Source organism: Rhincodon typus, chromosome 1 (genome assembly GCF_021869965.1).
Source record: "Rhincodon typus isolate 14 chromosome 1, sRhiTyp1.1, whole genome shotgun sequence".
Taxonomy (NCBI): Eukaryota; Metazoa; Chordata; class Chondrichthyes; order Orectolobiformes; family Rhincodontidae; genus Rhincodon; species Rhincodon typus.
Window position 1 is genome coordinate 36,248,071 of NC_063332.1, and position 12,371 is coordinate 36,260,441.

General features: G+C 40.0%; 1 protein-coding gene across 1 annotated transcript in view; it reads left to right on the top strand.

Moving 5' to 3' along the window:
- Positions 1-10,711: 10,711 nt before the first annotated feature.
- The window catches only part of LOC109931223 (NEDD4 like E3 ubiquitin protein ligase), a 210,293-nt gene continuing 208,633 nt past the window's right edge, over positions 10,712-12,371 (top strand). Inside the window, exon 1 of the mRNA XM_020530552.2 lies at positions 10,712-11,884. Within this exon, the coding sequence (XP_020386141.2) occupies positions 10,712-11,884 (1,173 nt within the window). The remainder of the gene's footprint in view (positions 11,885-12,371) is intronic.

The following is a 12,371-nucleotide window of genomic DNA, read 5'->3' on the forward strand; positions in this document are numbered from 1 at the left end:
CAGAAAGGGTCTTTTTCTGAAGAAGGGTCTATGCCCGAAACGTCAGCCTTCCTGCTCCTCTGATGCTGCTTGGCCTGCTGTGTTCATCCAGCTCTACACCTTGTTATCTCAAGTTAAAACTGTTGATGTCATCCAGACCTTTTGGTTTGCTTTGTAACTGACTGGCAAATTGTTGATGTGGTTAAAGCACCTTGTCTTTTTGACTCACCGGTGATTTGCAAGCTGTGCTTTTCGAACACGTAGCAATAGGATGTTACAGCTGATCTTTTGGTTGCTTACCACCAACTGCACCTTGCCCCTTGGGTACGCTAAGTTTTTTTTCTAACTAGTGTGCATTTTTTTTTGAAGAGGGCAGTTTTGCCTACATTAAAGTTATCTATGGGATTATGTTCTTGAATCAGTTCTTAAATGCACTTAAGCCAATATGTGCATTTGGGACTTTATTATGGGGTTAACAATGACATGATGCTGATTTAAGTGTAGTCAGAACAAATCGGCACCCTATACCATGATTCAATCAAAAGCACATGGGTTGTTTATGTTATAAGCATTACTGGAGACATCACTGGGACAAAGAGCCATCAATTAGCAATTAGTTGAAAAATAATCAGCCACCAGGACGCAGGAAGTAATAATAATGTGCTCAAGTGATGTAGTGTGGTTTTGTGTGTTGTATGCATCGCAGACATAGAAGAAATTCAATCATACATTGCATTATACATCAAAAGTAAAATAGTTTGTCTGCTGGAAATTTGAAAAAAGAACAAAAAATTCAGGTTACTTGGAGCAATTCAGGCTGGCCTGAAACGTAGAGAGAAAATTGGGAGGAAACTGATTTACAGGCTTGTTAGCCTCACAAAGTAGCTAGAACTATTCTGGAATCTATTATTAAGGACGTCATTGAACATAGCAAAGGAAGTAGAGAAGTGGAGAGGTAGAAGGAAAGCATTCCTGAGCTTTGGGTCCAGGTAACTGAAGGTGTGGCCATCAGTTGTGAAGTGATTAAAATTGGGGTTGCACAAGAGGACAGAATTAGAGATTTGGCATTTCTGATAATTGAGGAGCTGAAAGATTACAATGTTACACGGGGACAAAGCAGCAGAGGGATTTCAGCAAACCCTTTGACAAGGTCCCACATGAAATCTTACCAAGAAGGCACGTGGGATACAAGGTAATTTGATAAAGTGGACTCAAAATTGGCTCAGTTGTGGGAGACAGAGGCTGATGACAGAAGGCTGCTTTAGGGACTGGAAGGCCGTGTCCAGTGGCATACCACAGGGGTCAATGCTCAGACCCCCATTATTTGTCACTTACATTAATTATGTAGGTGACTGTGCGGAAGGTTGGATATGTAAGTTTGTGGATGACACAAAGATTGTCAGGTAGTTAACAGTGGAGTTGTGTGTCTTTGGGTACAAGACGATACAAATGAGATAGTCAAATTCTAGATAAGTGGCAGATGGAATTCAACCCTGAAAAGTGTGAGGGGATACACCTCGGATGGAGTAATCTGACGAGACAGAATTCAATAAATCGCATGACACTAGGAAGTTCTGTCGAACAAAGGGACCTTGGCATGTTTGTCCATAGATATGAAGGCAGAAGGGCATACTGGCAGCTAGTTAATGGTGAAAAAGGCATATGGGACACCTGCCTTTATGTAGGCCAAACGAGGTGACGATGGCACACTCCCTTCCCTGAGGAACGTTAGTGAGGTGGAAAGTGGTGGTTTTATCGATAGTGTGAATGAGATTGGTAACTAATCTCCGGGTCAGATGTAACACCACAAAATGTTGAGAGTCGACTGGTTTAATCTGTTCAGCGGCTGAAGGAGAGTAGTTAAGTAGTTGGTAGTTGAGGAACAGAGTTAGGAGTGGGAACTGAAAATGATGTCCTTGGTCTTCCCAAAGTTTTAATGGAAGAAAATATTACTCATCCCAGTATTGGTATTCAGCTAAGTGGTCTGAGATTTGAGCAACAGTGAATGAACTGTGAGAGAGTTAATGGTAAGGTAAAGCTGGGTTTCTTGAGCAGACAAGTGAAACTCGCAGTGTGGTTGAAACAGTACTGATTGGTTGTTTTCAGAGTGGAGGAGTGTGCATGGTGGAGTTCCTAAAGGTCAGTACCAGGATCGCTGTTTTTCCAGATATGTATTGATAATCTAGATTTGAGTGTAAGGGGGTACACTTTCAAAATTTGCAGGTGGCACAAAGCTTGGAAGTATTGGGAACTGTGAAGAGGATAGTGGTAGACATCAACAGCGTGTAACACTGGTGTAAGGCAAGTGGCGGATGAAATTTAATATTCAGAGCTGTGAAGTGATTATGTTTCAGCCAGAACAGGGAGAGGTTATAGCACTAAAGGTGACAATTCTATCGGAGGTGTAGGAGATAGAGATCTGTGGGGTTGTTGTGGGTGGCAGGGTTGGTTGACAAATGTGGTTCAATAGGCTTCATAACTTTTCATTTTTGCACCAATGTCATTATTTATCATGAATGCTTCTAAAACAATGGTTTGGCTTGAAGTGGAGAATTGTGCCAAGTGCAGGCTAATGCATTCCAGGAAGACTTTAGAGAGAGTACAAATGGGCTTTACAAGAATGTGTTTGAGGGATGAGAGACTTCTAGTTAGAAGGCTACATTGGAGAAGTTGCTCTCCTTAGAGATGGGAAGATTGAGAAGAGGTGTACAAAATCTAATGACCAAATGAAAAGATAACAGTTTTCCTCTTCTTCCCACTCCTGATTTGTTTGTAGCAGAGGTTTTCAGTGTATGCAAGAATACTAGATTGCCAATTCAGCATGTACTTGATTGTGTGCAGTTTGAGAATTAAGCCTGAAAGGTATTTTTTAGATAAATTTGTAAGGGATTACTGTTGTTGCTAAAAATGCATCCAAGCAAAAACTTAGTTAAATTTGTGCAATTATGTTCTACCTCCCACAAGTGTGCATAATCGCACACACTCCGCAGTGTGGTTAACCAAGGAATTTACAGCTAGTATCAGATGGAAAGATAAACATGTAATGTGGCAGAGATTAGGGGTAATCCAGAGAATTGGAAAGGTTTTTAAAGCCACCAAAAGATGAACAAAGGATCTAAAAAAGGAGAAAATAAACTGAGAGTAAACTAGCCAGTAATATAAAACAGACATTAAACATTCTTGGAGTATGTAGAGGCCATTGACAGAGACTAAATATTTAAGAAATATTCTAAGTTTGGGAAGTATTAATGCCCAAAGAGACTTAGGTATTCTTGTGCATGAGTCACTAAAAGCTAGCATGCAGGTGTAGCGATTAATAAGGAAGGCAAGAATGGCTGTAAGCAAGGCTATCTTAACAAGGGTATTTGTGCCCAGAATCTGATGACTTGCTGCAATCGTACAGCCTTTTGGTGAAATATTGTGTTCCATTTTGGTGGTCTTAGTCAAGAAAGGATACTCTTGTCATGGAGGTCATGCAACAAACCTGTTGGCAGGTTTACTTTATGTGGAAAGATTGACAAAACTAGATAATATTCCCTAGAGTTTTGAAGAGTGACATCATTGAAACTGATAAACTTTGTTTTTAAAACAGTCCTTAATAGGATGTGATAGTAGATTTAGGTAGGATACCTCCACTGGTTGATGAGTCTTGAATCGTGGAGCGTTATCTCACAATAAGGGCTTGGCCATTTTAGAGTGAGGGGAGGAGGAACCTCTTCACTCAGGATGTGAAACTTTAGAATTTTTTTTTACCTCCGAGGGTTGTGGAAGTCCTATCTCAAGATGGGAGATTAATAAATTTCTGGAAACCAATGACACCAATGGATATGGAGATCATTCAGGAAAGTGGCATTGAAGAGGACGATCAGTGATGATCTGATTGAATGGTGGAGCAGGCTTGATGGGCTGAATGACAGACTTTTGTTTTCATGTTTCAATGCATCCTTCTGATGTTCGCATGAATGAATTCAAAAAAAAAGTTGAGCTTTTAATGCAAGACACAGATGCTGTAAATGCAGTAAGAATTTTTTATTTGTTCATGGGATGAGGGCACTGCTGGCTGGGCCAGCATTTATTGCCCAACCCAGAGGACAGTTAAGAGCCAACTGCATTGCTGTGGTTTGGAGTCACATGTAGTCCAGACCAGGTGAGGATGACCGTTTCCTTCCCTAAAGGACAGTAGTGATCAAGATGGGTTTTTCCAGCAGTCGGCAATGGTTTCGTGGTCACCATCAGATTCTTAATTCCAGATTTTTATTGAATACAAACTCCACCATCTGTCGTGCTGGGATTTAAACCTGAGTCTCCAGAATATTTCCTGTGTTCGTGGATTAACAGTCCAGTGATAATATCATTAGGCCATTGTCTAACTATAATAAGTGAAAGATTATGTTTGATTTTGTACCAATCAGGAGAAGGTACAACATGCAAATTATAAATCTGAATGTGGTGTAGAATGATTTGGCTTTTTGGAGCTAAAATGCAGAAAGAACCTTATCTGGCCCATAAAAATACTCGTTATTTTACTTGACTTGCTGACCCACAGTCCTCCTGTGTTGTGGTCTCAGTTTGAGCTTTAAACAGCTGGTTTTAGGTTTGCATTTTCTTTGATGTAAAAATAGAAAATACTGCAAATAGTCTGGCAGCACCTGTGGAGAGACCAGTGCAGTTTCATGTCAATAATCCTTCATCAGAACCTTGCTGTTGAATTTTCTTTTACCTTGTCTGGAATTTTTTTTTTACAAAAGAATAGCAATTTATTGTCACATCTATTCTTACAAAAAAAAATAGTGAAAAGTTTTATGAGTTACCTTACCACGGCACCTAAATTAATGACAGCAGTCATAAATAAGAAGAAAAAAAAGCCAAAGTTCATCACAGATCAATTAATGGCTCCTGGATTTGGGAAATGCTCGAAAAGCTGGTCAAGACCACCACACAAGGCCGGGCCGAGCCAAGCCCATCCCGCCACTCCATGCCAGGACTAGACCTCCAAACTGGGACTAAGATCTTTATTCTGATTCCTGCTCTTTTTAAAAGGTGAGCGTGTTTATTTTTGATGAAATAAAATGTGATTTCAACTTTGAAGTCCTCTTTTGTTCAAGGTTTGCTCCAACATACAATTGTTGAAATAAGTTAATCTCCTTGAATGTTTCTCAGTTTCCTTCCGACTTGTGTTTTTCAACTTGCATTTTCTTCGTTTTGCCTTTCCCCTTCTTCACTCGCTACATCCACTCTCCTTATTTGTCACTTCTACACTTGGCACGGGGAGAGATGTTCCAAAATAACTTAAAGGAAACAAAGGCCTATTAGTGCCTGACAACTATTGAAGGGGATAAAATGAGAAGAAAACATGCTGTCTAATTTTCATAGTCTTTCACAACAGAAGTAAGTCTTAACAAGAATATTTAAATTTCGAGCCAATGTTATTTTACCATCCTATGTGTTGATTGTTTTCTGCCGTGTGAAATAAGACACAACCTTGAGGTAAAGATGCACTTTCATTTAGAATAAATCCCTAAAGTCATTGCTTATCATTATATATGTGACTTTTTCTAGTTTTCAAGCTGTCTTGGCAGCTGCTCAACTTGTCAGATGGTACTGGAAGGCAGGATATGAGTTTTGGTGATGTCTCCAGACACATTTGCTTTTGCAAAGCATGACATGCTGAGATACTCGATGTTGTTCATTGGAATTTTGTACATCTCAAAAATAAAATTTGCCATGACTTATGTTCTCAATATTGGTAAGATTATAGACCGACATTGTCAAACCATCCCTTTCTTTCAGTCATTGCATTTAAAATGTTATTCTAATAATATGCTCATTCTTTACCACTGCAGAGTTCACTTAGTTTTAGTTATATTATCATGTCTTGATTTAAATGAGAATGCAAAACGCTTCTGTGCAAACATGTTAATTATCTAAGTTATATTTATGAAGCCATAGTTTTTTCCCTTTTGTTTGAAAGCTTTCACCAGTGGTACTCGTGAAATAAGTCCACCTCCCATTTTAATTTGCGTTTACAAAGTATTACTGCTGCAGCTTTCTGCCAAAAAAATTCAGGAATTGACTGAAAAATGAAATTTGGTTTCCTGTGCGAAACCAAAGCCACTGTATCAATGATAATAATTTTAAGTGGCGTCTTCAGTTATTTTGCATCACTGGCTCTGAATGACAACATAATCTACAGAATTTGTTTTTTATGAATTGGTGATACCTTACAAGAAGTTTGAGTGTAGATTAATATAATTTGTCTTGCCCTTCAGATAATCCTGTAGCACATCTTACTAATGCTCACTGTATGCACTTGCATATGAAAGAAACAGCTTGTAATTTGTTTAGTGACTTTCATGACCACAGGGATGTAGTAATGTGTTTTACAGCCAATTAAACACACTTGTAATTTCAATAAAAGCAGTAATCAATTATTGCAGAGTATGCTCCATAAACAGAGCTATCTACAATATCTGTACTTGCATTACTGGCACTGACAATTTCTGCTTTAATGACCCACCTTATTGGATTTGCCATCTCCATCAGCCTGACCGTCAAAGGCTGGAGGCAACAGTGCAATGCTGTCTGAAAATTAACAATGCGGGCCTCAAATTTCCCACAAAGGCAGCTGTTGCAGTCAGCATCTTACTGCTGACCTCTCAACTTGTACGCATGGTGGGTTGTAAATATCACCATTAAAATGCACCTGTGAAGCGGGGACCGTTCCACCTGGTAATATTGTGACCAATTTGACAAAAATGACCAAGAGATACGTGACCTAATCAAATTTAAGCACACAGGTTTTACAGACGAGAAGATTCATCCTGCCTTGAGAAAAGTATCATTCAGCAGGCATCTGAAGGCAACACGACAGCATAAAATCTGTAACATAAGGAACAAATGTTGGTAAAAGAGCACAAGAGATCCAGCAAATCTTAGACATCAAAGACATATGTGATTCCTTCAGCAATGTCAAGACAATCTGTGGCCCAAGTACTTGAGGTGATACCTCACTCAGTCAAGAGTGGAGCAGAGTTCATCAAGTATGGAGAGGCAGTCAGTGCTCACTGGAGGTAATTCCTGAACTGAAACTGTTTTTGACTTGAATGCCCTTTACTCCATTCATTGATGCACTTTGCAGCTCAGTCTCATCACCCGAGTCCAGGTATAATTGAAGAATCCATTTGGTAGATTAACAACAATGAAGCCTGTGGAATAGGTGGATTCCTTGCTAAAATTCTCAAACACAATGGAGATATTGTCCTGGCACACTGTGACCACATGTCCCCCAGCTGGGACATGACAAAAGATCTCAGGGATGCTGTCACCATGACTATATACAAGAATGGAGACAATTGTGACATCTATAGCAGAGTCTCCCAAGGATGGTTATGGAAATGATCCTCCTAAGTTGACTCCTTGTAGTTGTCAAAAAGCTGCTTAGAGTTACAGGTTAAGTCCGTTTGAGAGGTAACGCACACACAATCTTCACAATGTGAAATGAATAATACCAACTGTTCTGTATGGCTTATTGTTTTAGATAATAAAGGCTTTTGATTTTGTCAGCTGTGGAGTCTGCTCCTGGAATCTGTCACCAACGAAAACTGGGGTTAAACAGGGCTATGTCACCACACTAACCAACTTTTCTCCTTTCTTGCTGCAATACTTTACCTCGGCTCCAGCAAACTACCCCTAGGCAAGGAGATAATTCATGTAACAGACAAGACTCTATCCAATTTATGCTACCTTCCATTCAAAACAAGCATCACACGACTCTCCATCATGGAACACCAGTGTGCAAGTAATGCCCAAGTGTATGCTCGCCTAGAAACTGAGCTTCATATCATTTTTGATTTCCTCTGAAGCATTTGCTGAATGGCCAAGGTTATCTTCACAATAGCTCCCACAGTTCCATTAATGACTGAGGTCAATGATGAGATCCTGGAAAATGTGGGACATTTTCTCCATTGTCGGAAGCCATCCTCTTGACAAGAGTAGATATCAATGGAGATGATGATAAATTTCATCAATGTGCCAGCTCAACCTGCGGCCAACTGATACAGCATTTACAGACCATGATCCCAAACCAAGAAGAACATAGCAGTTTACAGGACAGCAGTGATACCTGTGCCCCAGTATACTTCTTAGGCTCGGACAACTTATCCAACAGCCTTGAATTGTCAGATCACCAATTCAACCCATCCTTGCCTTTGTCCTCTCCGACTGCTATTGTATGTCAACTCTTCCCTTTCTCGTGAAAACTGTTAACCATGCATTCACATATCAGCTCCTCTGCAACTTTGGTATGGTTTGTGTCTGTTACAACATATCAAAATAACCCACATCAAAATCGTGAATGACATCTTCCATGATTTTGGTTTTGTAGCACCAACATTCTGCATCATATCTGTTTCATTTGGCATTTGCTGTACAATATTCCTCCAATATTTCCTCTTAATTTCCAAATCTCTGTGTTGTTAGTGTTGCTATCATATTATGTCATAGCTCAGTTCTTGGACAAAGCAGCACATTTCCACTGGAGTTTTCTAACGGTCAATCCTTGGACCTCTTCTGTTTCTAAGCTTAAAAAGTTGCTTATCCTTGTGTCATTTGTGGCTCTGGTGTCTCTGTTATTAAGGTCTGGATTCACCCAAGTCACACTCCATTACTTGAGCATAAATATGTGGCACTCTGATCCTTCATGGAGGGACGCCTACACATTTGAACGTGCTGTTTGTTCCTTCAGATAATAAAACGTGCGACACTACTTGGAAGAAAGGCGGTTATCCTTTTTGTCCACATCAGTATATATTCCTCAGTCAACATAATTAAAAACAGGCTATCTGTTCATTATCACATTCCTGTTTACAGTATCTTGCTGTGTACATATTAGCCCACGTTTCCTACATAACTGAAATTCAGAAAAGTGCTCAATTAACTGTAAAGTGCTTTAGAATATCTGGTGGTCCTGAAAGGAACCATATAAATTTATGTTCTTTTTTTCACAATGACATTTTCAGGCATGTGATCAAAACCTAGACTGGACAATTGACTCCATATCTGTCAATTCTGTTCATACCTCAATGACTTATTTAGATCTTGAATGAGTCACACTTTCTATGACCTGAATAGTAGGAATGCCCATGCCGCTGTTTTTGGCACTTGAAGTAAGCTTTGGTGACTTGTCTCTGATTTCATCATTGTTACTGGCCATAACTCGGAATTGAAAAGAAATCTGCAACTTCAGCATTGTTGTCCACATCCACAGTATTGCTTCTCTGTAAGCTGCTGTGCTACCAAAGCCCTCAAAATATTTGTTACCTTTGCACATGATTATTCTAACATTTGATAGCCTGAAATGCCATGATCTATTAACTAGAAATTCCCTGTTGTCCAAAGTGCAATAATCTGCATCCATATCTGTACAGAGTCCAAATCTCCTATCGTCTTATCATCCATATTTTCCAACACTACATCCTGTCCTGATGCATTTTGTTTATAACTTTGTCCTTGTCTGCAGTCCCCCTCCATTTCTTTGTGTATGTCTTACCTATACAACCTCTTACAGCCATACAGTGCATATCTCAGTGTACCTGCTTCAGCCTCTAATGTGGCTAAATCCCTCAATCTCTGTTTGGTGGCAGGGCTGTCTGTTTCCTTAGGTCATTTCTGTCAAAGTCATTTCCCCATGTCATTTCTGCACTGTTATATTTTTCTACCTGCCTTTAAAAGAAATCTAACCCATTCCAACCTGGCTTTCCGTCATCATCTTTCCACATGTTGAAACAACTGGCAACAGCTTCCTCCTCCTTGGATAGTTTAGACAATTAAACAAGTTGTTGGTGTGTGAGAAAATATATCTTTGCATAAAGTTGGTAATGCATGAGACAGGCAACTTTTAAAAAAATTTTTATAGCAATTTTAAAAAATCTTCTATTAATATTGCAGTACTGTATTACCTTCTGCCAGTTTTCCAAGAGATATGAGTTATAAATAGTTAACAGTATATCTCTCTTAATTGGCTATTATACTGAACTTTAAATAAAACCATATTTCTTGAGCTTTTCCCTGACTGAAAATAGATCTTTAGTGACTGTGTTTAAAGCAGCTGTACATTTTTGCTCACAGAACAGCTATAAAATTGGATTTAGTGTAATCATTAAATTTGTTTTGGTCTTAGCTTATGGAAGTAGAGGTTTAGAAAACCAGCTCTCAAGTATTTAGACAAGTTATATCAATATTTCACAGATTCTGTAAGCTCTCCAGAGCTTTTGTAATTGCCTTTTTTTTCTGTCTTTCAAAATATTCTGCTATCGTGTGATGAGATTTATTGTGGTAAATGGAGGCTGCTTTGGTCAGCTGCATGTGCTTTCCCGCTGGGGTTGCTCCCTTTGATGGAAAAGGAGCAGCTGTGAAGGCACAGTTTCAGACACTTGCTGCCTTTGGGAAAAAAATTTCTGCTGTGCATTGGAAGGGGAGTTGCATCACGTGACTGCTACCACCCTACCCCATGTCACACTGTGTAGTACTACTGATTGCCTTTATCCAATCATGCCTGGAATGCTGCCTGTCACTTGGGCTATTTCTGCTATCTGTCGCTATCAAGCTTCAGTGCTAACAGTTTGGCAGATGGGACAGTTTTTTCTCGAGCTTACATCTTTGCTTTCTTTAAATATGCTTTTGGCAGTGTGATTTCCTCTACTCGTATTTTAAACTGGGCTCTTGGTGTTAAACTATGGCCCATCGACTGCGCCTTTACTTTGGATCAAATAGGAGTCACACTGATCCAGAATCGGAGATGTTAGATGAAGAGAGAGAAAATGACATCTATATGACATTCCACACTTTGCCAAGGAGGAATGCCCCTCATCCTTTTCAGAATATGACTAGGCCTGTGTCCGATGCTGTGCTGCCTTTACAGGATCAAACCTCCTTGAATCGCAGCTCTTCCATGTTCATTCCTCAGTTGCACAGTTCTGAATCACGACCCACCAGGAGCTCCTCAATGCAGATATCGTTGCAGCGCAACCCTATGAATGGATGTGGTGATACCAGTGTCTCAGAGTCTCTGGAACAGCCGTTACCAGACATAGGAATGGAAGTTGGCAATAATGATGGTTTATTTTCTAGGAGCTATTCTCTTCCAAGTGTGCCTCTAAACACAGATGATCCCCCATCCTATAATATGGCTGCATCACAACAGGTTAATGGAAATGCTCCATCTAATTGTAGAATCAGCGCTCTTTTTCCTGTGGAACAAAAGCCATGCAGTATTGGTCAAGAGGAATTAACAAATGGGCCTGCCTCTGATGTAAAGGTTGGAGATGTGACAATTCAACACCGCTCACCAACAGAAATAGATCAAACGCGGCTTTCATCTTTCACTCGTAATGGACGTCCGAAAGCTCATGCCTCTGTAACTAGGCGTTGGTCTTTACAACATCAGCCGTACATGGCGGGTAACATGGGGAAATCTTGTTTTGTCTTCCAGCTCCAGCAACAGTGCAAAGGTGTCCAGGACTCGTGGATGGATTTCAAAAGTGGACGAGCATGCACAAAGGATCAGCAAGCAGTTAGGCATCCACATGTACGACTGGGGCGAAGTGCCTCTGCCACCTTTCCAGTTAAAGGAAATGCTGAGTGTTTTGGTGTTGCTGAGAGAAGGGAGCAAGTTGCAGGAACGCTAACTGGGGAAAACAATTCAGACATGCTTTGCGGCACTTCGTTGGAAGCAATGCCGCAAACACAGTCCTGTAAGTTTAAGATCCGACAGGAACGAAATCAGAGGCAACCGCACTTTCGAATTCTTTTAACCCGAGGATCTGAAGAGCAGAATGAAGGCTCAATAAGGGATAATGGTGGTTGTATTCAGACAAGAATGAATTCAGTCACCGGAGAGGACTCCATGGTATGTGAGCAGTTCAAAAGTGTATCTGTCACTTAGACTATGTGTGTGGGGGTGCTATTTTGAGCCTAAAAGTGGGTTGGCAGGGGGGTTGGATTATGGTGTGGGACCTAAATACAGTTGGTTTCAGAGGTACGACTGTATAAAATGAAGTTCTGACAGGGCTATAACCTAAAGATTAATGGTTTCTGGTTTATTTTCTTAAATTTGTGATTTGTCTGTCTGAGGAGTGAGTCTGCAGGAGTTGTCTTAATATGTTTCCAAACAAGATGTGTATAGGCAAGTAAGCTATGTCACCAGTTTAGAAAGCAGGCTTGAAATCCCACATATTGGTGTTTAATGCCTTTGTGTGCTCTTTTGAAATATGGCATAGAAAGAGGATTCCTAACTAAAGTATAAATCTGTACCACACAATGAATTTGTTTCTTTGTGTTTTTCAGTTTGGTAGAAGAAACTGAAAGATGCATTTTTGTTATGAACTGTTTAAACA